This window comes from Mycteria americana, chromosome 2 (assembly GCF_035582795.1).
Source record: "Mycteria americana isolate JAX WOST 10 ecotype Jacksonville Zoo and Gardens chromosome 2, USCA_MyAme_1.0, whole genome shotgun sequence".
Classification (NCBI taxonomy): domain Eukaryota; kingdom Metazoa; phylum Chordata; class Aves; order Ciconiiformes; family Ciconiidae; genus Mycteria; species Mycteria americana.
Window position 1 is genome coordinate 137,622,525 of NC_134366.1, and position 24,357 is coordinate 137,646,881.

The 24,357-nt window shown below is 40.5% G+C and overlaps 1 protein-coding gene across 1 annotated transcript in view; it reads left to right on the plus strand.

Moving 5' to 3' along the window:
- Positions 1 to 24,357, plus strand: part of PREX2 (phosphatidylinositol-3,4,5-trisphosphate dependent Rac exchange factor 2) — a 189,916-nt gene that overhangs the window by 48,182 nt on the left and 117,377 nt on the right. Inside the window, exons 3-8 of the mRNA XM_075494782.1 lie at positions 8,364 to 8,435; positions 8,510 to 8,632; positions 10,508 to 10,612; positions 13,430 to 13,531; positions 15,302 to 15,463; positions 23,176 to 23,309. Coding sequence (XP_075350897.1) covers positions 8,364 to 8,435; positions 8,510 to 8,632; positions 10,508 to 10,612; positions 13,430 to 13,531; positions 15,302 to 15,463; positions 23,176 to 23,309 — 698 coding nt within the window. The remainder of the gene's footprint in view (positions 1 to 8,363; positions 8,436 to 8,509; positions 8,633 to 10,507; positions 10,613 to 13,429; positions 13,532 to 15,301; positions 15,464 to 23,175; positions 23,310 to 24,357) is intronic.

Consider the following 24,357-nt stretch of genomic DNA (forward strand, 5'->3'; position numbering starts at 1 on the left):
ATATTTCTTTCTAGGTTCACAAAAGTAGGATGATTGCTTTCAGAAAAAGTTACATACATTTCGTGATCCAGGTGCTCTGACAAAATTTCAGGACTTAATTTCTTATCTGTTGAGAAGGCAAAAACTCTTCATGGCCTGAGAATCTTCTGCAGGCAGGCAGACTTCTTTGTCTTCCCTGATTTCATTCCAGATGTCAGAGAAGTCATTTGTGCTGTTGGCAGCTTCTTGTGCTATCTGTAGCGGTGGTGTTTTTCTTTTTTTTTTTTTTTTTTTTTTTTCCCAACAACACACAGAGCAACTATAGAGAAAAAAATCCCCACCAAACAACCCAACAACGCTACTTTTATTTTCATAAGACCAGAAGTAAAATCCCCATAACAGGAACTCAGTGTGCGTTCTCTGTGAAACACACTGCCTCGCAAAATGGCAGCAGATCAACAGACAGGGAAACACATTACTGTTTATTTGGCATAGTGAACAGATTCTTTTATAATTCTTTGAATTTGGATTTTCAGTCTTTATGCTTGAATTTTCAGTCTTGGTGTTTCCTATAGTGTGTTATAGCGGTGTCAGGCAAAGGGTAAAAGAATTAGACCATGGACTAGTAAAGAAAGTATGTCAAAATATTTTGGAAGTAATAAATACGCAACCATGAAAAAAGGATTTAGTTATCTTCATTGATATTATTAGTATGGAATCTTCTCCAAATGTTCTGTGTAATTCTTTGCAACATTTCTCCTTCCAGTGGTGGGCAGTGACACCAGAAGGAACAGAGATGCCCAATCTATTAATGCATGGCTCCGTGGCTGGTGTCATCGCCACGGATTTGGTTTTTTTGACAACGGAATGGCCTACGCCGCACCGGGTTTGCTGGCATCCGATGGGATTCATCTTTCTCAGAGGGGAAAGAGAATCTTTGCACAGGAACTTGCAGGGCTCATTGACAGAGCTTTAAACTAGACTCGAAGGGGGAGGGGGATAATATCAGGCTTGCCCGAGAGAAGCTGAGGGGCGACGTGCCATGGTTGGAGGGAGCGGCTGACAGCGAGGACAGTCGGCCTGAGTCCTCGAGATGCACGGGGTACGCTTGGGCACAGCCGAAGTCGAGCGGAGTTGAGCCAGGGGATACTGAGGCAACGGGAGCCAAGAGGGAAACACCAGTGAAATGCCTCAAAGCACGCAAGGGGTGTTCTTCTATGAAGGAGGCACGGACGACACCCCAGCTGAAGTGCCTCTACACCAATGCACGCAGCATGGGCAACAAGCAGGAGGAGTTGGAAGCCATTGTACGTCAGGAAAACTATGATATGGTGGCCATCACAGAAACATGGTGGGATGACTCGCACAACTGGAGTGCGGCGATGGATGGCTATAAACTCTTCAGGAGGGATAGGCGAGGCAGGAGAGGTGGTGGGGTAGCCCTATACGTCAGGGAGAGTCTGGATAGTTTAGAGCTCAATGATGGTGATGATAGGGTGGAGTGTCTGTGGGTCAGAATCAGGGGGAAGGCCAACAAGGCAGATATTGTGGTGGGAGTCTGTTACAGACCCCCCAGCCAGGATGAGGAGACAGATGAACTATTCTATAAGCAGCTGGGAGAAGCCTCACGATCGCTAGCCCTTGTTCTTGTGGGGGACTTCAACCTGCCGGATGTCTGCTGGAAATACAATACAGCAGAGAGGAAACAGTCCAGGAGGTTCCTGGAGCGTGTGGCAGATAACTTCCTGACGCAGCTGGTGAGTGAGCCAACGAGGGAAGGTGCCCCGCTGGACCTCTTGTTCACCAACAGAGAAGGACTGGTGAGTGATGTGATGGTTGGAGGCTGTCTTGGGCAGAGCGATCATGAAATGATAGAGTTTTTGTTACGTGGAGAAGCGGCGAGGGGGGTCGGCAAAACTGCCACCTTAGACTTCCGGAGGGCGGACTTCAGCCTGTTTAGGAGACTGGTCGACAGAGTCCCCTGGGAGGCAGCTCTTATGGGCAAAGGGGTCCAGGAAGGCTGGACATTCTTTAAGGAGGAAGTCCTAAAGGCACAAGAGCGGGCTGTCCCCAGGTGCCGAAAGACGAGCCGGCGGGGAAGAAGACCGGCCTGGCTGACTAGAGAGCTCTGGCTCGAACTGAGGAGAAAGAGGAGAGTCTATGACCTCTGGAAGAAGGGGCGGGCAAGTCAGGAGGACTACAGGGGTGTAGCGAGGCTGTGCAGGGAGAAAACTAGAAGGGCCAAAGCTGAGCTAGAGCTCAGTCTGGCTGCTGCTATAAAAGACAACAAAAAACACTTCTTCAAATACATTAGCAGCAAAAGGAGAGCTAAGGAGAATCTCCAGCCCCTAGTAGATGTGGGAGGAAACACAGTGACCAAGGATGAGGAAAAGGCTGAGGTACTTAATGCCTTCTTTGCCTCAGTCTTTATTAGCAGGGCCGAATGTTCTATGGGTACCCAGCCCCTGGAGTTGGAAGATAGGGATGGGGACCAGACTGGAGCCCCCATTATCCAGGGGGAAATGGTGAGTGACCTGCTGCACCACTTAGACACTCACAAGTCTATGGGGCCTGATGAGATCCACCCGAGAGTGTTGAAGGAGCTGGCAGATGTGCTCACCAAGCCCCTTTCCATCATTTACCAGCAGTCCTGGCTAACTGGGGAAGTCCCTGCTGACTGGAGATTAGCGAATGTGACACCCATCTTCAAGAAGGGCCGGAAGGAGGACCCGGGGAACTACAGGCCTGTCAGCCTGACCTCGGTGCCGGGGAAGCTGATGGAGCAGATCATCCTGAGTGCTATCACACGGCATGTAGAGAATAACCAGGGGATCAGGCCCAGCCAGCATGGGTTCAGGAAAGGCAGGTCCTGCTTGACCAACCTGATCTCCTTCTATGATAAGGTGACCCGCCTAGTGGATGAGGGGAAGTCTGTGGATGTTGTCTATCTAGACTTCAGTAAAGCCTTTGACACGGTTTCCCACGGCATTCTCCTGGAGAAACTGGCTGCTCATGGCTTGGACGGGTGTACTCTTCGCTGGGTAAAGAACTGGCTGGACGGCCGGGCCCAGAGAGTGGTGGTGAATGGAGTTTACTCCGGTTGGCGGCCGGTCACAAGCGGTGTTCCCCAGGGCTCGGTGTTGGGGCCAGTTCTGTTTAACATCTTTATCAATGATCTGGACGAAGGGATCGAGTGCACTCTCAGTAAGTTTGCAGACGACACCAAGTTGTGTGGGAGTGTTGATCTGCTGGAGGGTAGGCAGGCTCTGCAGAGGGACCTGGACAGGCTGGATCGATGGGCTGGGGTGAATTGTATGAGGTTTAACAAGGCCAAGTGCAAGGTCCTGCACTTGGGCCACAGCAACCCCATGCAACGCTACAGGCTTGGGGAAGAGTGGCTGGAAAGCTGCCTGGCAGAGAAGGACCTGGGGGTGTTGGTTGACAGCCGCCTGAATATGAGCCAGCAGTGTGCCCAGGCGGCCAAGAAGGCCAATGGCATCCTGGCCTGTATCAAAAATAGCGTGGCCAGCAGGACTAGGGAAGTGATTGTGCCCCTGTACTCGGCACTGGTGAGGCCGCACCTCGAATACTGTGTTCAGTTTTGGGCCCCCCACTACAAGAGGGATATTGAGGTACTGGAGCGCGTACAGAGAAGGGCAACGAAGCTGGTGAAGGGTCTGGAGCAGAAGTCTTATGAGGAGCGGCTGAGGGAGCTGGGACTGTTTAGCCTGGAGAAAAGGAGGCTGAGGGGAGACCTCATCGCTCTCTACAACTACCTGAAAGGAGGTTGTAGAGAGGTGGGGGTCGGTCTCTTCTCCCAGGTAACAAGTGATAGGACAAGAGGAAATGGCCTCAAGTTGCGCCAGGGGAGGTTTAGACTGGATATTAGGAAATTTTTCTTCACCGAGAGGGTTATCAAGCATTGGAACAGACTGCCCAGGGAAGTGGTTGAGTCGCCATCCCTGGAGGTATTTAAAGGACGTTTGGATGAGGTACTTAGAGACATGGTGTAGTGATGGTTTTTGGCAGTGTTAGGTTTATGGTTGGACTCGATGATCTTAAAGGTCTTTTCCAACCTATATGATTCTGTGATTCTGTGATTTCTCTAAGGTAGAGGTGAATTACCCTCCTCCTTACCAGTGTGGCACAGAGACCCTGAGTCATAGCCAGAAATAGAGTGTTTATGTCCCCACTGCACGTAGGGAACCTTAGCCCTAAACTGTTATCTTAGATATTTTATGTGTAGCTGCTCCCCTATTCCAAAAGGCTCAGTTGATACCCCACATTTTGGTCTTCAAATTAGGGGACTTCTAAAGATCGTCAAACTTCTAAAGATGTGCCTCTTCATGTTTAGAATTTTCTTATAATTTTTGGGCATTTCTTTTGCTTCTCCAAAGCAGCTATACGCTGGCATCATTTAGATGCCATTTTGTGGTAACAAAGTTTCCAGAAAGATGCTTGTGGAAGTTTAGGTTTGTAATTAGAATTCCAAACTTTGCGGGAGCAAGCGTTGTAGCAATCTGAGCTACTCAAGGATATTCCCAGAACGACAAAGTTTTCCATAGACAGTTCTAAAAGTTGGCAAACAAAACTGGATTATTTATTTATTTTAAATGTAAACAACAAACATCCTCTCTTTTATCTTTCCTCTTCATCTGATCTTTTAAATTTAGACTGCTCTTTATGGTACCCAGCCAACTTGTTCCTCTGGAATGTTTCATGGAGGTCTCTTAACTCTGAATTCAGGAAATCAGGAGAGTCTGGCTGGCAGAGTGTGCCAGGGGCAGCGGATCTCCATTTGCAGTGCTGCAAGGGTGAATCCTGTACTATAGCAATGTAGCTAGGATGCTGGTAGCACAAGATGAAAATGGAAAATTACATTATGTTTAAACTATATGGCTTTACTGTTCTGTGAGAAAACTAGGAATTGAAGGTAAGTTAAGGGAAACTCTGGAATCCACTTGAAAAGCTTTAGGAAAGTTGAGGATCACTGTCTAGGTGACAAAGGTCTAGAATCCTGGTGTGCACAGAGGTACGTGTTATTCTCTGTGCTTGATGTCGTGCTAAGAAACATCTACACTAATGTAGATGAATCTTGAAGTAACCTCAGCAAGACGTGCAGTATCCTCCAGGAAACGAAGATGAGTCATGATTTACTGACATGTGTGCGTGATAAATGAAATCGCATTAAGTTTAAGCTGATTTTTCGCTTTGATTTTTTTTTAATGAGCATTTTTTTGATGAATCATGTATGCCAATTGATTGCTACAGTTGTTTGCTCAGTCCAGGAGCAGGGGCTATTTAGCTGTGTCCTTGCAATTCGTAATGCTTTGCTCCTTCATGTAACATGGTGCTCACTAATGAGTCTGGACTTTGAGCAGCAGACTTGAAGTTATGGTAGAATTTTTAGAAACCACTCAGTGCTATTTCAGAGGTGTTTCTGACTTTTTTTGTGTGTCCAATTCTTTAGAGAATCATAAATTGGCTGAGATGTCCATTTTACTATTCTTTCATTTTTTTACAAGTGTATTTTTTCTATGGTTAGTAATAGTTTACATAGTTTATCTTCAAAAGGTTCTATAAACTTTTTTTCTCTTAGCTCAGCAGCTGTTAACTCCTGAGTAGTTTCTGGGCATCCTTATATATTTTCCTTTTAAGGTCTGTTATTTCTATGTTGGGGTCCTCCTTAAAGGTATGTCTACAAATGACCTGCTTTTTATTTGTTTACTAATTTTCAAAGAACTGTTCTTGGTTGTCCTCAGTTGATTTTCAAATGATTCTCGAGTCTTTTGAATAGTCATCTCTCCCTCAGACCTACTGTGTGTTCATACAAGTTGAGATACCTGTCTTTCCATAGTCACAGTGCTGGATTAAGGTTATTTTACACTGTAACGAAAGCAAGTACTTCTGCATCCTCCTGCTTGATGACAGCTGTCTTCCCCCTAGCAAAGTCCTAGAGCAGAGGTGTTGCATGTATGGAGTCAGAGATGTCTCTGCGTTCTAGGTAGAGAGTCGGTAGGGGCATTTGGCATCATGGAAACCCATTCATCATTGCTTTGCATTGCTCACTCCACAGCGGGTGAAGACCACCCAGGATGGGTCTTGATGGCAGGTGGATGGAGGTAGACACCTCCATCCCTGCCTGCACTCCCCTGAATTCTTTTACCCCACTCTTCTGGAAAACACGTGATTTTTCCAGTTACTTTGAGGTACGTGTGGCTTCGTAGTGCTCTCATGTAAGTGTCGTGAAAGATTCAAATGGTCACATCCATAGATTTGTGGGACGTAGTGTTATGATTTTTTTCAGGAAGCAAATCTGCATTGATGGGAACAACAGGTGGCAAATCTTTAGAAAAAAATGGCATCATGACTACACTACCCCTGCAGCAGGAGTACAGCAACGTAACATATGGGCTTGTGCCAAGTTGCTGGAAGGAGCTGAAGTCATCCTAGGCCTCCCTACCTTAATTAGTGACTTGTGTCTGGGTTCTGTGAGAGTTTGGATTTTCCTGGATTCAGTTTCTGATAACCTCTGCAGATGTGGGGCTGGGACAGTGCTGCTTGGACAACTCTGTTTATTGCAGCTGATGTATACTCTTCTTGACCTCACGACTCTCAGCTAGCATCTTGAATCACTCGAGAATAACTAATGCCCCAGCTCCCAGATTGTTTTCTGTTTTGCCTTCAGCCAACTGAATGTTCACCTTCCTTCACAGTTACAGGAAATGAAGATCTTCTGGGATACATAAGTGTGGGTGAGCAGTATGTTTGGTCTATGGGGAAATAATGTGAACAGAGAGAGATTACAGACAGTAAAAATAGACGTGAGTTTCAGAGGTAGTTCTCGTGATCCCCCCCCCCCCAATTCTAAAGTATATTTAATACTGTTGGCTGGTTTAGTGAAAACTTTCAAAATGAATTTAGAGTCATACAGTTAAACAGGCTTTCTTACTCTATATGGGATTGGTTGTGCGCTGTACAGGCGATGCACACAGTAAATTTGTCATAACCCCTGAGGATATTCGTAGCAAGGAAGGATATAAAGGGCTGTCGTCCACCAACAGTTAACTGCTGCAAATGGATTAATGGCATTTTTTGTCATCAATAAAACATTAGAAAGAAAGCATAATTAGTCAGGAAAAAGAAGGGTTTAAAGAAGTAGAAAATCTATGTCACTGTAGAGAGTGATATGAAACATACAATGTGCTGGCAATATTGCAAACTTAATTCTGTTTATGTCCTGGATAACTAGATTTGCCTCTTCAGTAATAAAAATGTGTAATACCAGTTACATGGTCCTCTTCAGCAGAGAAAGGATCACTGCTTGGGAATGGAAATGTTTAAGTCCCAGCAGAGAGAAAAAAAGGGATGCTGTGACTGCTATCCTTCCACACAGGGGTTATTTATTGCCTCTTTTATGGAATTTGCACCACGGCAGAATTTAGATGAGTTCGTGTACAGTGTACAATGCACAGTGACTTGGAGCTAAATGGTTATGAAAGACATGACATTTGTGCGCTTGTGGTGCCAGTTTTTAATGACTAAAGAATATGCGTGTCTGTGTGAAGAATTGTCAATGTAAGATTTTAGTCTACGGTGTGTAGATATTTTCAGAACATACCCAAGTCTTTGTAATGGAATGAATTCACAAAAAGCGATTATATCCTTTGTACCTGAAATGCAATTTATTTCTTTTGGAATGACTTATTGTACATATCTTCTTATTGTTTCCAATTCTTGAGTGTGAAATATCAGAAAACTTATTCTTTTGGTATTTTGTTAGTGGTATTACTAACAAATCCCCAAGGATGAGGTCGTGGGGAGGGAAGAGTGAACATTTTCATTAAGCAAAACCAGGTGCAGCTGACTGTTATTTAAGTGAATTTACTTTACAATGGGTTTGATTATTAATACATCAGAAATCTTACTTGTGGTTACTATGGTACAAGTTACATTTCATAATGGTATCTCCCGACTAGTTTTAATTTAGAAATTAGCAGCTTATTTTGGCTTTGTCTTGTAGTCAATTTGTAAAGTGCTAGAGTGAGGTTTTGCAAATTACTCATTTTGCTCTTGCTTGATTGTAATATGAGTGGAGGGTGGAAGTGGTACTTCAGAGAATGTTCAGTTTCTCAGCTTCATTAATATTTCACTGTTTAACTCTTTCTAACACTATGTAGATAGGGTTTTATATCATGTTAGGATAACAGGACTACTAAATGCTTTATAAATAAAATACTTGTTTTAGATTCCAAATAATATTTTGATGTGACTCTGTATGCAAAGCATAAGAAATTTGGGAAACAAATTATAAGCATAAAATGCCAAAAGTTGTTCAAGTCTTCCTGAAATAACTTTTTCCTTATTTGCCTTGTTTCATGCAGGCTTTCCTTCACCGAATGATCCAATGTGCTACAGCCAAAGTGGATAAAAATGTCACAGAAGAGACAGTTAAGGTTAGTCTCCTAATTGCATATTTCTTCTGGTTTGTATCTGATGTTTTATTTATGTATGTTTTGTTGTTTTGCAGATGTTGTTTTCAAATATTGAAGATATTCTTGCAGTTCACAAAAACTTCTTGTCCCTGGTGGAGGAGTGCTTGCAGCCAGAACCTAATGCACAGCATGAAGTTGGAACCTGCTTTCTTCATTATGTACGCTATCTTTTATTACAGCTTTATTTCACTTTTTTCCTTTATTAATTGTCTTTATTAATTACTGTCATGATGATGAGTGTACGTAGTCATGAGGACAAAATATCACTTGATTGCATAATGTAGGGTACTTTGAGGTCATCTCTTGGTTACTGTCATTTCCAAAAAAAAGAGGGGGGAAGAGAATGAAAAAAGAACATATGAAATGGGCAAACTTTTGTTGTTTCATAATTTTTATATTCACCAAATTAGCCCGAGCTGACAAACTGAGCCCTGCAGTATGGGTGAGGCTGGTGCCTATACATGAGATGGAGGTACGAGGATCAGGGTTGCATGAAACAGCAAAAGTACTGATGTGCTTTATTTTTTTTCTGCTTTGATGCTAGGCAAAAATGTGAATATTTAACAAAGAATTGCATATGCTGGCTAAAATATCTCCATGGTTCTGGACTGTGAAGGTATTTTACTTCTCACAACTGCAGTACCTCCACATGTATGTTTGTATATCCTCCGGTAATTGTTTTCTAGGAGCATTATTTTTCCTGTTGGAGCAAAACAAGGATGTCAGTGTTACAGAGCTCTGCAAAATCAGGACCAGTTAGTTTGCTTTCAGTTGTAGGCCTAACAAAAATTCTAGATTTGTTCTCTCTGGTTAGAGTCCCATTTGTTTGCTAAGTCTTTGTTTATTCATTGTGGGAAGAGAAAATTATTAATGGTTCATGGAAACATTTTACAGAAGTTGAGCAACATCAGTTTTTGACTCTGCAGAATTACGGATCATATTTACAAACAAGTGTTTGCAGATGAAGTAGGTAATGATGTCGGCAAATAAGCCACTTACTGTGCATTTTCCTACTGTTTCTTTTATCCTGTGTTTTTGTGGTAGTCCAGCCTCTGAAATTTTTCAGCAAAACGTTATGAAGTTCAACAAAGACAAATGTAAGGTCTTGCACCTGGGAAAACATAATCCAGGAGAGCAGCACAGGCTGGGATCTACCCGGCTGGGGAGCAGCTCTGTGGAAAGGGACCTGGGGGTCCTGGTGGACCACAAGCTCAATATGAGTGAACTGTGTGCTGCTGTGGCAAAGCAAGCTGACAGGATGCTGGGTTGCATCAACAAGAGCATCACCAGCAGAGATAAAGTCATTATCCCTCACTACTCAGTGCTTGTAGGGGTGGTAATCCAGGTGTTCAGTTTTGGTCCCTGCTATACAGAAAAGATGTGGACAGACTGGAGAAGGTCCAGAGAAGGGCCACAAAGATGATCAAAGGACCGGGAAGCCTGCCATATGAGGAAAGGCTGAGAGAACTGGGTTTGTTCAGCCTTGAGAAAAGAAGGCTTAGGGGAGACCTTATCACCATTTTCCAGTATTTAAAGGGTGGCTACAAAGAAGATGGAGACTCCCTTCAAGGAGTCACATGGAAAAGGTGAGGGCTAATGGGTGCAAGTTACTCCTGGGGAGATTCTGATTGGACACAAGAGGAAAATTTTTCACAATGAGAACAATCAGCCATTGGAATAATCTCCCCAGGGAAGTGGCGGATTCCCCAACATTGGACACTTTCAAGATTCGGCTGGACAGGGTGCTGTGCGATCTTGTCTAGACTGTGCTTTTGCCAAGAAAGGTTGGACTAGATGATCCTCGAGGTCCCTTCCAACCTGGTATTCTATGATTCTATGATGGAAATTCCCAAGTGATGCTTCCAGATTGTTCATAATTCTAATTTGAGGCTGGACGTAGGAGGAAGAGCTGACCTTCCAAAATGAAGACTATATTAGCTATTCAGCTTTGAAAAGTATTCATTCCATGTTTCATTAATTAAAAAAAAATTAAAATGGCAAGTGAATAACAATGTATTTCTTTGTTTCTGCAGAAAGAGAAATTCCGTATCTATGATGAATACTGCAGTAACCACGAGAAGGCACAGAAAGTTCTGCTTGACCTTAACAAAATAAGAACAGTGCGGACGTTTCTTTTGGTAAATAAACTTTGAACTGGTGTTCTAACTTAGTATTTTTTGACTGGGCAGTGAATTGTTAGCACTATCACCTCCACCATGTAACAACTACAAGCACACCTGCAAACGGTTAGCAGGCAGTTTCAGCTGGGGGTGGTGTTTCCAGAGGAAGGGGTTGTGTATGTCATATTTTCACTGCTGCACTTGGATCCATGCATAATGCAGCATTAGGCAGTGTGCCTTGAACTTGCTGGCCAAGAGACAAGAGTGTAAATCTGGTCATGTCTGTAGACAGAAGAAAGAATAGGATAAGATATAGGAGGAGGGGTAGGGAAAGAAATTAGAGAAAGGAAGCTGAAGGACTCATCAGAACTTCTGAAGAGAAGGTCCACATTCTGGTATTGTGGCCATGGCTGTGCTAGACAGAAAAATGTTTTGTTATGGATCATGGAGTAGCCATCCTGATCTTAGATGCTGACTTAATCTGAGGTCAAAAGAAACAGCTACGCAATTAGTCTTTCACTTTACAAGACAAATAAGGAGGGGTTTGAAAATGTTAAGTATGACAGTCCTCATGGTTTTCCCACAGCAAACCCAGTTTCCATGTAAATACTGAGTTTCCTAATAGCTGACATTAGTTAAAAGAAGGATTCAGTATGGAATGATTTTTGTGTTTTCCTTCGTGGTGTCCTGTGATAACAAGGTCAGCTTTGAAATGTGGGGCCTACTGTATTGGAGCTTAAATGTCTGAGAAGGTGCCCTCAGATATGATATCAAATTTCAGAGTGATCAGATCTGATTATTGCATTTTAGGACTGGAGAGCAAATGACACTCAGCAAAGCATCACAGATATGGTTACAAAAAAAGATGATGCCAATGCTGGCAGTATCACAAGTTTTATTTAATTTTATTAATTATTTTTAGCATGCAGTAGGCTTTCACTACTGCTGTTGACAGAGTTCTTGGTGAAGTTGTCCTGTTGCAGCTCACTAAATTTTTGAAAGATACTGGGTCCGACTCCCGTCCTAGCTGCATTTACTTACAGCCAAGTTAATGAGCAGTATGGGAATTTCCTTATTGTAGGGGGTACTGGGTGACATGAAGCTCCATCTGCCTTTTTGCTAAGAGTCTCTTATTCAGCAGTGTTCCATTTATAGTTAAAACCAGCTTCAAAGTTGTCCTGTTTTTCTCAGCAGTTGACACAGTATCCTTCACCTTGCTCTAGACTTGAGGAGCTGCACACACGTGGTTCTTGTATTGGGAGCAGCATGGCCGGACTCAGGCAGGGGTGAATGCTGACTACAGAGGCAAAAAGCAAAATATTCCAGTGAAAGATTGCAAAGGGCTTGTGTGGTGGGAAAGCAAGCCAAGTGTGCAGTTGTGGCAGTTCATGATGTATCAGTGTCATATACTCCTGTGTGCATGCACAGGGCTTCCACATCTGCTTTGGGTTCCTCATAGATTCAGGACATGTCTGTAAAATAAGTGGTAGCAGTCTGACCTAGAGAACGGGAGGTCTGACTGATTTGAAAGTACAATTGAAGCCTTCTAGCCAGACAGAACAGTTCAGGTCATTAAGATGCGATTATCTATAAATAATCGGGAGCTGAAACCAAACTTTTGAGCCTTTAAGTATAGTGACAGTCATTATATAAACCTATAGTCTGCATTGCCATTATCTTGCTCAGTCTTTATCAGTAAAGCTTTTTGGTTAGCAGGTTAAGTGAGATCCTTTAGGATAAAGGATCCTTTAGGATAAAACAGAAGCTGGTTAACCATGAGTACAAAGCAGAGACTTAAGGGTGGGTGTAGAGATCCCCCAAGCAGCACTGGTTATGGGGTATATGCGTTATGGGTTACGTGCTGAGCGGAGCGGCCACCCAGTTCTGTAGCCTCTGTTCCGTCAACAGTGTGTCTGCATCCAGATTTGTGGCCTGCGTCAACATACCATCTGGCTGTGTTAAACTACTTTTGTTTAGTGTTCTTAGTTTAGACATCTTTCTCTTTGAAGCAGTAGATTATCTCTTACCATTGCATCACAGTTCCTTCTGATCTCTCCATAAAATAATTTCCATCATTACTTTAGGTCTTTATGTACTTACACTTTAATGCCAGCAATTTCAAATATTTGCTGTGATGTCCCTTGCATACTTCGTTATCTCGAATAGCCCTTATTCTTTTCTTTCTCTCTCTCAGCTGCTTTTTCACGGGTGCTTCCACCCAATATCTCATGTATTCTCTGCTTCCATAGTTGGATGTCTTGTCAAAACTCACATATTCTTTAGCCCATGACTAAGGATATTTTATTCATTGCACATCGTGTTTAAACATAGAAGCATGTAAACAGAAGACTTTTTTTGCTGTGTTTATTAGGATGGCCATATTCAAACTTTTCAAAGCATCTTTGATGCTACTTACTGTTGCGAACACACCTTTTGGAACCAACAGCACCTATAGTGGTCAGCCTGAATTAATTTTATTTTTGTTCCTTGAAGTGTGAAAGCTATTTTTACCATTTTATTTACTGTATTTTATTTTTAAACTTTAAAAAAAGGCCACTCTTAATCAGACTGGATGAAGAGGATACCTAGGGGAGAGGCCTGCATAACACCATTGCAGCTTCCTTGTCATGAATGGTAGTCAATGTACTTGCCTATGCATGTGTTCAAGCCTGTTCTGTTGACACTCTTGCAAACCTCCCTCATCACATATTTAACATATACATACATAATTTGTATAGAGCTTAGCCAGTATTGCTGTGTGCATATGCCCTTGTCTTTATTTCTGATAATTTTCTCAGGATTTTTTAATAATTTCTGAAACTGTTCACACTCTAGAATTGCATGCTCCTTGGAGGACGCAAGAACACAGATGTACCATTGGAAGGATATCTAGTAACGCCGATACAGAGAATATGCAAGTATCCCCTTCTTTTGAAGGTACTTAAAAGATTTTTATCTAGGACTTTATACTTCTATATAAAACTGGTTGCTAAGCATATTTCCAAACTGCAGGAACAATCTCTCTACACAGTGAATAATCTCTTTATTAGATACTGGACCCAGAATTGCTCTCATTAAAGCCAGTGGCAAGTCTTCTGACATCAGTATTAAAAGGACTGAGGAGTTTGGCTGGGTCAAGATGATTAGCTCCCTTCTGCATCTAGTCCTAAGGTTGCCTCTCCATTGTTGAACGGAAGCGAGCCAATTAAGGGAGTTTAATGAGACTGATTTCAGCTGGGTTTGACCATGTCCTGGCTTAAAATGCTTGGGGTAGCAGAGTTTGTTAGTGACATGCTTTGATGATTCTAATTTACCATCACCAAACTGTAACTGAAAAATATTTATGAAAATGATTTGTAAGAAAAACTGTAGAGTAACAGTAAGATGCTGTAGGTGGTTCTATGCACATTTATATGCTTATTTTTATCTTACTGTTACAAGTTAAAACTTAATGAAAAATGTTAAATGTACTGATAAAGATTAGATATTCAAACCTCTGAGTTACTGAAATTTTTCGCATGTTAGGAATTAAAATAATACAATCATCAGGAAAGTAAATAGTTAAAACCAATTTATGCTTAATAAAGTAAGGTTTAATATTGTTTTTTTGTTTCAAACTGTGAGAGAAAAGCCAGAGCAGATTCTGCTCTAGAAGCTACTTGAAACCTGATTATTGGACAGTATTTTTCACAATGCGTGTGTGAGTTTAGATCTGAAACATTGGCAGTTATGAGGCACGTGCATTTCATTGCACTGACATAAAAACCTAAAAGTAAACATGTTAAAATAAAGGTTTTTAAAACAAGTTAAAGAATATAATAATCGCAACGAGGTTTGAGTCATCCCAGATATCTGTGGTTTTACAGTTCCCGTGGCCTATTTTAAAATTATTTTTGTCTTCTATTTTCTGAATGAAGGATCTACAGACAAAACAAGGGAAAATTACTAATGAATTACTTCAGGGATGCATTGAAATTAATATATTTATGTTAAATTTAAATACAGGGTGTGGTGGCAGCGGGATTAGGGCTCCAGGAGGAATGTACCCATGCCTCAGTCAGGGTATGCACTGAAGGCTGTCCGTACTTGGTCCAGCTGTAAATCGGTAGTTGGTAGTTCGAGATGGGAAATCTCAAATTAATACTGGCAACTGCACTTTTGTTTTTTAGTATGGCTGCCATTACCAGCAACTATCTGAAATCAGTGCGTCACCTAAGCTATTGTTCAGTGCTCTGGTGTATTGCACTAGATTAAACAATACTGTGGAGCTAAAGGAACATGGTTTTTGCTCTGAGTTGCAGGAAAGGCAGGTGTTAATTTTGACGTCAGTAAACTAACAATTTTAAGCAGAATTGTTATCCTTGCTATTGAACAGTTCCATCCTGTGGAATATAAAAAACAAACCCCCCTCCCCCCCAAAAAAACAAAGCTCAAGATGAAGAGACACTGTTGAGGGGGAGAAAGTAGCTGAAATGCCAACTTTTTCCTAAGTAGTGGTTATTTTTATTGTCAGTAATTTATTTCTCTGAGTTTTAGTGTCCTACTAGGACACAATGCTGGATGGTTTATTACTTTTCTGCCTAGTAAAAGAGAAGCCTGGCTACTGTTTGATTTTGTATCCTAGTCAATTTAAGCCTCCTGTGATGTACATTTAGAGAAAAAAGACAGGTTTCTTTTTTTTCTTTTTTTTTTTGAATGTTTAAATAGGAGTTACTGAAGCGGACTCCAAGGAAGCACAGTGACTATGCGGCACTAATGGAAGCCCTCCAGGCCATGAAAGCTGTCTGTTCCAACATAAATGAGGCCAAGAGACAAATGGAAAAATTAGAGTTTTTGGAAGAATGGCAGTCTCACGTTGAAGGATGGGAGGTACTGTCATAAGATTTGTCACTTTCTGTATTGAGGAGAGAGTAACAGTTTTCAACAAGCATGTATTGCATTGTTTTTGTGATCCCGAGGTACTGACAACTCCTCAATTTTGTGAAATCACACCTTTTATTTGGGATGTACTCTGTAAATTGTGTTGTCCATGACTGAGCATCACTGTATAAAATAGCAGACTTCCAGGAAAGAGGGCAAATGTTTAGTGTTTGACTTAGAATATTGATCATTCACATCAACATGTATGTGTGCACACATACACATCTATAAATCCTAATTTAACTGCTGCTCTGATTTTACTGCTGTCAATGCCTGCCTAACAGCATTTTGTCAGGTTGCAAAAAATTTGGTTATTTATTATTGATTAAGCACTGAGTCCATTAATTTTTGTCAGCTTGTAGGTAGTCCCTTACTATTGGCTGAGCTAAACTAACTTCAATGTGTTCAACAGAATCTGTGTAAGACTTTTTTTTTTTTTTTATAGTTTGCACATGGAAGAGCTTTAATGCTTTAGTTTTGTGAAGAAACTATAGGTCTGTTCCTGAGTTAGAGGTTTCAACAGTAACCAGAAGAGCTACCCTTTCCCCTAGATAACAACATGATCAAGTAGTTGTAGAACCAAAATCTTGCTTTTGTATTATTTTGAGCACTGTAATTATTTTATACAGAAAGATAGATGTGGATACAGGTGTATCTTTAAATTGTCTTGGGTGTTTTGTGTATATGGGTGTATCGAAAAGTCTGAGCTGCCCGCACTGAGGTGGGAGGGAAACACAAGTGAAGTCCCAGTAGAAGAAATATAAAGCAAGTAATATAGACATTTTTTAAAAAAATGAGTTTTGAATATAATACACAGGGTTTTTTAAGACACAAATTTCAACATGGAAGTAGTTCTTTGCCTTTTTGAATACTTTATTCAGATGCGCTACTTCTTTTCCTGAGAGAGCTGCTTGAGAACTAGAAGAAGAGATTTTCTCTCTTTAAGCTTTGTGGAAGGCTTGCTAGCCGGAAAAGGTAGCAAGAAAAATGTGTATTTTGCACGTTAGTCTGATAGACTGACATCTGATCTTTCAGCTATGTAGTGGGAAATGGCCTTTGTACAGTGCAGAGAAAAGAAAAGGTTAGGGACACTGATGGGACACCGAGTCAGAGAAAGCTTTGAGATAGACCTGCCTGAACTTTAACCGACAGAGTTCCCCAAGAAGCCTGACAACTAAAAATTAGAATATTGACTAAAAGAGTCAACTTTTAAGTAGATATTCATAGTAGATAAACCAGCAGAAACAAAAATAGTTTCTACACAGCTCTGTTCCCTCCTGGCATCTCCTGCTGTTACCGCACCTGCTGTTCCTTGAGCTTGCTCTGCCTGAGGATGCACTCTGCTTCTGCAGCAGTGGATTCAGTCTCCCCCTGCCTTCCAGAGGGGTTCAGCAGAACAAGCCACTATCTGGAAGGAGCATAAACATTACACTGAACAAAGAACCCCCTAAATACTGCCCGTGACACTGCAAAATTATTTCCTGTCTGTTCCACGTGAAATCTCCTGATCAGTAGACTTGCGCAAACCCTTGGTTTGTTGTTAACTGAGTAGTGTGGGAAGATTTGATTCATTCTAAACGTGGATTAAGCAACTAATTTTACTTTAATCAAAATTCTTCGTGTTTCTTCAGTGCATTGTGGGATTTGAAATGTATGAGTTAAAGTATTTTTCCTGTTCCTGTGTAGCAGCATTTTCAGGAACTGCTCTTCTGTTTCTGTAATTGGGGTAGGTATAATTTAGAGCAGAGAAATCCTCCTATGCCAGAATTCAGGGCACTGTAGTCTTTTGGTACAGGGCTGTCACTATAACACATTCCACAAAAATTTACGGTGCCTCAGGAGAACGAATTTTAGCAAGTAAAAAAGCTATATGATTGCTGGTCTGTATTCAGACAAACCTTTCTGCATTTAGTTGTAATCTTCAGTCTCAAATAAAAAAAAAAAAAAGCCATTAAAGACAAATGACAGAGAGTGTGTACTCATGCTATGATATTGTTTTTAGGATTTTGAAAAAGAAAGGGCTACTTAGATAAAGTAAACCTCTAAATGTTGTAATTAGAGGAGGTCTAGTTGACCTAACACTTTCCAAAAGAAGCAATGTTGTTTAGACTTGGTGAAAATAAATTTCTTTTTGTAATTAGCTTGAACTTGCTGTCATCAACAATAACTTGGAAAGATTAGTGTATGTGAATATTCAATTACATTAGACATGCTTGTGCAATAACTTCATGATAGAAGCAATAGCAAGTTAAGTGCTGACGTTGCTGAATATTTTATGCCAAGGAAATTTGTTAAATAATCCTTATTGCCTATCACTGACTTTACTCCCGTTACTTTCAACTTTTCAATTAAGTTTTCTGCTGCACTATAGTGATTAAAATTCTACTTGCTTTCAGTGCCTGAGTTTTATAGATATTTGTCAAATCCATCTTAATGAACAGACTCAAGTATAAAGTTACAGTATTATTAACTCAATGCATTATTAGTCATATAAGTTGGTTAAGAACTGACTGTTCTCAAACCTCTAACCCTGAAAAGGGAATCCACTTTCCTGCATTAAGTTTCTACTGAATCCTTAGTAAGACATACAGTAGTAAATATGTTTGCTGTTGGAAATATATTAATGAGCAAAGGTAACAGTAAGGAAAGGTAACAATATGGACAGAAGCATGTGAAACATAGACTTACTCTCTCTGTGCTCAGAATGTATCTGTGAACTGTAACATAGTAATCTCCTTCCAACCTTGGATTCCCTTCCCCCCCAATTTAATTTTAGGATTTCACTTGTGCTTGAACTGTGAAATAGTGCCATTGTCTTAACTCTAGTGAAAACACACTATTTTATGTGGTGTTTATTGTAGTTTAGCTGATCAGGTTTGATGTTATCATATGGCAACCACAGGGTGCCCAATCTGGCAAAATTGCCCTGATCTTAATATGCGCATCCTTTTCAAACATAATATACGGTTAGTCCTTGAAATGGTAAGAATTCCAGAGCATGTATAAGAGCTAACAGTATTTTGAATGATTCCCAACAACAACTGCAAAAAATCTCTGAATGCAATGTATGAGAGTGGATTTAATTAAATAAACATCTGGTTTTCTGCATTGCCTAAAAATAAAGAGGCAAACTTGTTGGAGATTTCCTTCCAGAAGGAAATGCTTAGCACATTGCTTGGCCCCAACTAGAAGGGAAGGGAAAAAAATAAAGACTATTTTTAGAATCTGATCAAAGCATGACTTGAATTCCTATACATAAGTGTCATAAAATGAAGCTTGTGTTTATTATGATAAAAACACGGATTCATGGAAAAATGGAACATCTGTTTCGAGAAAGAAAATTTTGAGTATAATGACTTTCTCACTTAATTTCCTAAGTGGTTAAATTTATTGGCCTGAATTCAGAACTTGTGTAGGTGGCTGTCTCAGCTGGAGAATGGCTCAGCAGCTGAAGGAGTCTGTCAGTAAAATTTGCGTGGATGTTACAGTGAGAGAAGAAAAAATAAAATCGTTGCATTTGTTGTAAGCTGGAAACTGAACAACCCAGTCTGAGTCACAGGCCAACTTAGTGACACTAGCATGGGGTATTCTGTTTGTTTCCATTCTGCCATATCATCAAGTAGTATTTTAATAGAGATTTCTGGTTTAAACTCCAGAATTTTTAGCCCTTTCCCCTATTTTATTTCTGTTTCCTATGCCCGTGTGCAAGTACTGAAGAGTAAGTTAGTATCTGCTGTTTCTGACCTTTATCACTGCTAGCATGATGGCCACCGAATCACTATGGTCACATCTCTGTGTTTGACTGAAATGTGCCCAGAATATGTGGATAAGTAGCTTTTGTAAGAAATAAAACCAACAAATGCTGCTTCTGGTCTCAAGGTAATGAAGGACATTTTTTAATGTCAAAGATGGGTATTTAATGACTTAAGGATGAGGGAGATATTGTTTTACCTTTCTTGCATATAGTCTCTCTCCTTCCAGTGCATTTTAAATGTATGTATTTTGTGATACGGTCATGGTAGCCCACATTTCAGAGCTCTTGCCTGAGCTATGGCCTTAGTGGACTGATGGATGACTGGCTGGCAGCCCGGGGTTGTTAGGAGCCAGTTTTATCTAAAAAGCCTGCATGCTCTGAGACCTTATGGGCTTTAATTTCCATACCAGCTATCCTGGAAAACCACATAGTCCTCAGCCCCAGTGCGACCCAGAGGAGAGGACTGCTCTACAGTTAGATGTTTGGAGTCTTCAGTGGCTCAATAGGAAAGATGGAGGAAAAACTAGTCTAGATTCATAGTATAAGCCTGCTCTGGAAAGCAAAAACTTGCTTTGCGTTTTTTTTTCCAATTGAATCCTTTATGTGTTTTGTCGGAAGATGATTAGAACAGGTTTGTTGCTACAGTACATGGCATTTTCAAATTGACATATTACAAAAATGGTGGTTTCACTGAAAATACCCCATCAGCTCTAATTGCAGATGCTTTAAATGTATAGAAACATGAATTGTAGCATAGTAGTAGTGATTTTACATTTAGGGTGAGCAACTATATGATCCTCCCTTGCAAGCACTGAGTATAAATGTACATATTCATGAAAATTTTAAAATAGAAAATTACTTTTCAGATTCAAATTGCTCATATTTGAGATTTCCCTGGTAGTTTCAATTCAAACATTTAATGAAAACATGTTTGTGTTAGAAGGTTTTGGTAATATTTGTTCCAAAAGTATTGCTTGTAGGCAGCGTAGTTCCGTTTTAGCTGTGCAGTAGATAGCCTCTCCTGCTTCTGGGACAAGCGTGACCTCTCATCCGTTACTGCAGCCTCGAACCTTCCTCCATGAGAGGGGCAGCTGGGAGCTGGATAAATGAATTATCCTCCTGGGCTGGATATCAACTGTAGCTTGATGTTCCTGCTGTAAACCCATGTGGAGGTTCAAGATGTAGCTACCTCCTTCATGAAAACGTTGTTATAGTTGTCAGTCCTCCTTTGAATTGCACAGTGGATATGGCAGTGCTTGTGTGCTCTCTGCTTTATCCTTCTTCAGGCACGTTTCTCATCCCTAAGGGGTGCGGTGGAGAGGAGTGCTCACCCCAGGTGTAGAGATGTCAGTGCTTTCATGTAATACGCCCTTCCTCTTTTCTCCCTTTCAGCTCCATGCCCACCCAAAGTCTAGAAACAGGCTGACCCTAACAGTGTTACGTAGGCAAGGAGGTGGTGGGGGATTTTTCTGCACTAGCAGTGTTATGTCAGACAGCCAGATGTGATTTCTGATCCTGTTATCTTATTCCCTTGGACTTCAGCGAGTAAACCAGCAGTAACAAAATTCACTGACCTGCGGCCACACCAGCATGGGTTGTGATCTTGTCAAAAGGTATCCAATAAGTGAAGTTAACACTGTTCAGCATTTGGACGGGAGGTCTCCAAGGGGAAAAAATATCTCTGGAATGTTTTTTTCATCATCTAGCAGTTTATATTAGAAAAGGAGGAAAATGAAGAGGAAAACCATAGCAAAGGGTAGTAACGTGATAGAGATAATACTCAGTGTCATATTGCAATGTTGAACTTGAATCATGAATGAGGCAAATCCTGATAATTCTGGTAGCCTGAATTATATACATATAAAATATGTATAAAATATGGTATTTTATGACATGATGCTGGCACAGTAGCAGATCTTGCTAGGACTGTTGGGAAAATGTTGTATTTTTCTACAGTGAAAATGAAATTTTTCAATAAAAAGAGACAAAATGTTTTCATAAAACTCATTCTATGAAAAAATACACCCTTTTGTAGAAAGCTGAAACTGCTGATACAGTTTTGAAGCCTTAAGCTGAAATTTTTTTGGCTTTCCTACAGAAAATTACAATTTTCCAGCAAAGCTGAAGTTTTTTGCAGAAACAAACCAAAAACCTTTAAAAAATATCCAGCCTTTTAAAATGCAAATTATTAGTAAGTACTGTTCCAGCAAATTTTAAAAGCAGCATAAGGTATTGGTTACTCTTTTTAATACACAAAAGCAGTGAAATAGAATGGAAAGAAATGACCTGCTTTTCTGTAGTTGTGGTCAGCAAACATTAAGTGCAGCCCTAATTTATGCTTAATTTATATTACTGAGTGTGCTTTTAAGGTGTTTCAGTGTTTAGTTTCAAATAAAACTGTGAAATTAGTATGCCAGCTTCTGGTGTTTCTTCTGTATTAGGAAGGGAAGTATGGTGTAGTGGCTATAGATGAGATTAATTTTTGGCTCATTTGATCTTAAATGGAAACAAGAGTGGTTAGTTAATACTGATACTGAAGCTGCGTTATTTAGAGACCTGAATTGTGTTCCAGTGTGATGGTTGTGCAATCGCTCTTATCATCTCTGTAAACAGACTGTGTTCTCCTTAGAACAATGTCTGAGCTATTGCTCAATATTCAGTGCCGTGATGTCCAAAGGATGAACGGTAAGATGAAGAGCTGAAAGCAGAACCCATGATGGCGTCTTGGCTCTTAATTGAATGCATTTTTCTTTGGGCTACTGTGGTTAGATCAAGAAGAGGAAGTAACTACAGCTATTGCAGGCATAAGTCATTCAGAACATGTGTAGATGAAAGGAAAGTCCTGGCTTTTGCAGGTTTTCCAAACTGACTCTTGAGTGCCTAAAGTTAGGAAACTCCTCGAGCCATGGATGTATGCTCAGTGCAGCCAGCACGCATAATTATCAGTAGGATCATATGGCTGGGTGCATATGGCACATGGACAGGAGCTCTGTCCCACAGGAGCATGGATTTTCAGAACAGCAAAATATCCCTCTGAATTCAAGGCAGGCTTCCTTGAGAGGTAAATTTCTCTTTATGACGCATAGAAAAGCCGTGACTTTTTCATAGAAATATTTTGGGGAAAATGTTATCCTTTGTTAAAGTTACTTCTTTTTCATTAACCTTTATGAAAATGCCTACCTTCTTTTCACATGAAAGAATGATCTGCCTTGAAGCAAAAATGAGGCATGGGAAGTTTCACTGCAAACATTTTAAGCCTAGCAAAATTCCGATGTCTTCAGAGTATGTTAAGAGGAAGTGTACTAGACAGTCTTGTTGTACGTGCCACTATTAGCTTTGCCTGAATTTTAAATCTTGGTGGTTTTTGATTTTGATTTTGTGTTTAGCTTAAGTTAAAAACGACACTAAATTAATTTAGTGTAGAAGTATATACCCTTAATGATGTTCAAGTTACAGGTTGCATCGGCTTCCAAGTTCATCTTGGCATAATTATGTCTTGTAAAGCCCCATTTTCAGACATTTCTGACTAAACAGTAAAGGTACTGAGGATAAGAGTTACTGTATAAAATTGGCATGATTTTTCAGGAGAGGTCTCATGCACAGATGTAATGTAATTTGGAAACTTCAGTGATTAAACATTATCCATTCAAAAAAGCCACACACCACACCCCCTCCCACCCCAGTTAATGGCAATACTAAATGAATACAAAGCTGGTGCTAAGCATCATTAAGTAAACATTAGAAATTATTATTTAATTACAATGTAATAAATTACCATGAGTTTTATTCTTGGTGTTTTCAGAGAATAATTATGGCTGTGAGTTTGTATAAGAAACTTTTCCTTGATTGGTGCAGAATCCTTCAGTTCTCACAGAATAAAAAATAATCTCTTTCCAATTGATTTTAGGGGTCCAACATCACAGACACGTGCACAGAAATGCTGCGAAGTGGACTACTACTGAAAATTTCAGCAGGAAATATCCAAGAGAGGATATTTTTTCTTTTTGATAACCTTTTGGTCTACTGCAAAAAAAAGCACAGGTAAATTATTAATTTATATTTTGAAAAATAATTTATATTTTTTTCACAGTAGAGCTAATCCTCTGTATGCTGCTTCATGAGAATGTTTGAACAACACCAACGCGTTTTCTGCAGTTAATTGCAATATTAAAGTCAGCATTTTTAGATGAAATGTATTTCTTACACTCCAGAGAGAAGTGTATTTAATTCAAACATTCGAAAAACTGTAGGAATGCAGAATCCAAATGATGAAGTGCAGGCAGAAGAAATCTCTTTTGTCAGCCTTCCGCCACAGGTTATATGTGATGGCCTCACTCTCTTCTAGGAAGGGTAAACAGACCGAATTTTTAGTTCAAACAAATCAGTATTGTAGCTTATGCTTTAAAATTAGTCTCTACAGATTCAAGAGTTTCAAGCCTTGTATTTCTAATCAGGGAAAACAGCCAGAAAGCTGCTGCGTGCTGCATTGCAAGGAGCAATTCCTTAGTTCAGCAACAAGCTTCTGCAGTTAATGTTTGTCAAGTGCTCTTGTGCTTCTGAGAAATAAGGGTTCTCCATGTACAGACATCCCTTTTGAAACTTCTTGAGTTTGTCTCTCTCATCCAGAAACTTTTTGAGTAGCCACTGAATATATATTACTGGATAGATCCTTGATAGATTCCTAGATACATGATAGACCTTGAGTATGCTCTCTAATAACACTGTGAATACCCTTATCTTTGCCTCTGCCTCTGCACACTTGTGGATGGTGTCAGAGGAAAATCCACCATTGACCTCAGTGTCCAGTCAAGGAAACTGTGTGCAGCTGCTGAAACCGTTGCTTCGTAAGTCCAGGTTCTACTGCTTCACCACAGTCATGTCCATCAGATCAGTGTGAATGTAAGATTTTCAAAAGTAGTTCCAGGTTCGATAGCCAGCTTTCAGCCTGTTTTTCTAACTGTCTTTTACCAGTGCCCTGGATTGTCTGTAGCATCCAAGTGCAAGGTGTCTTTCTCTGCACCTGTAATATCCATTTGTTTTGATCAGTGCTCTGGCTGGCAGTGGTCATGTGTCTGTTAATGGATGGATC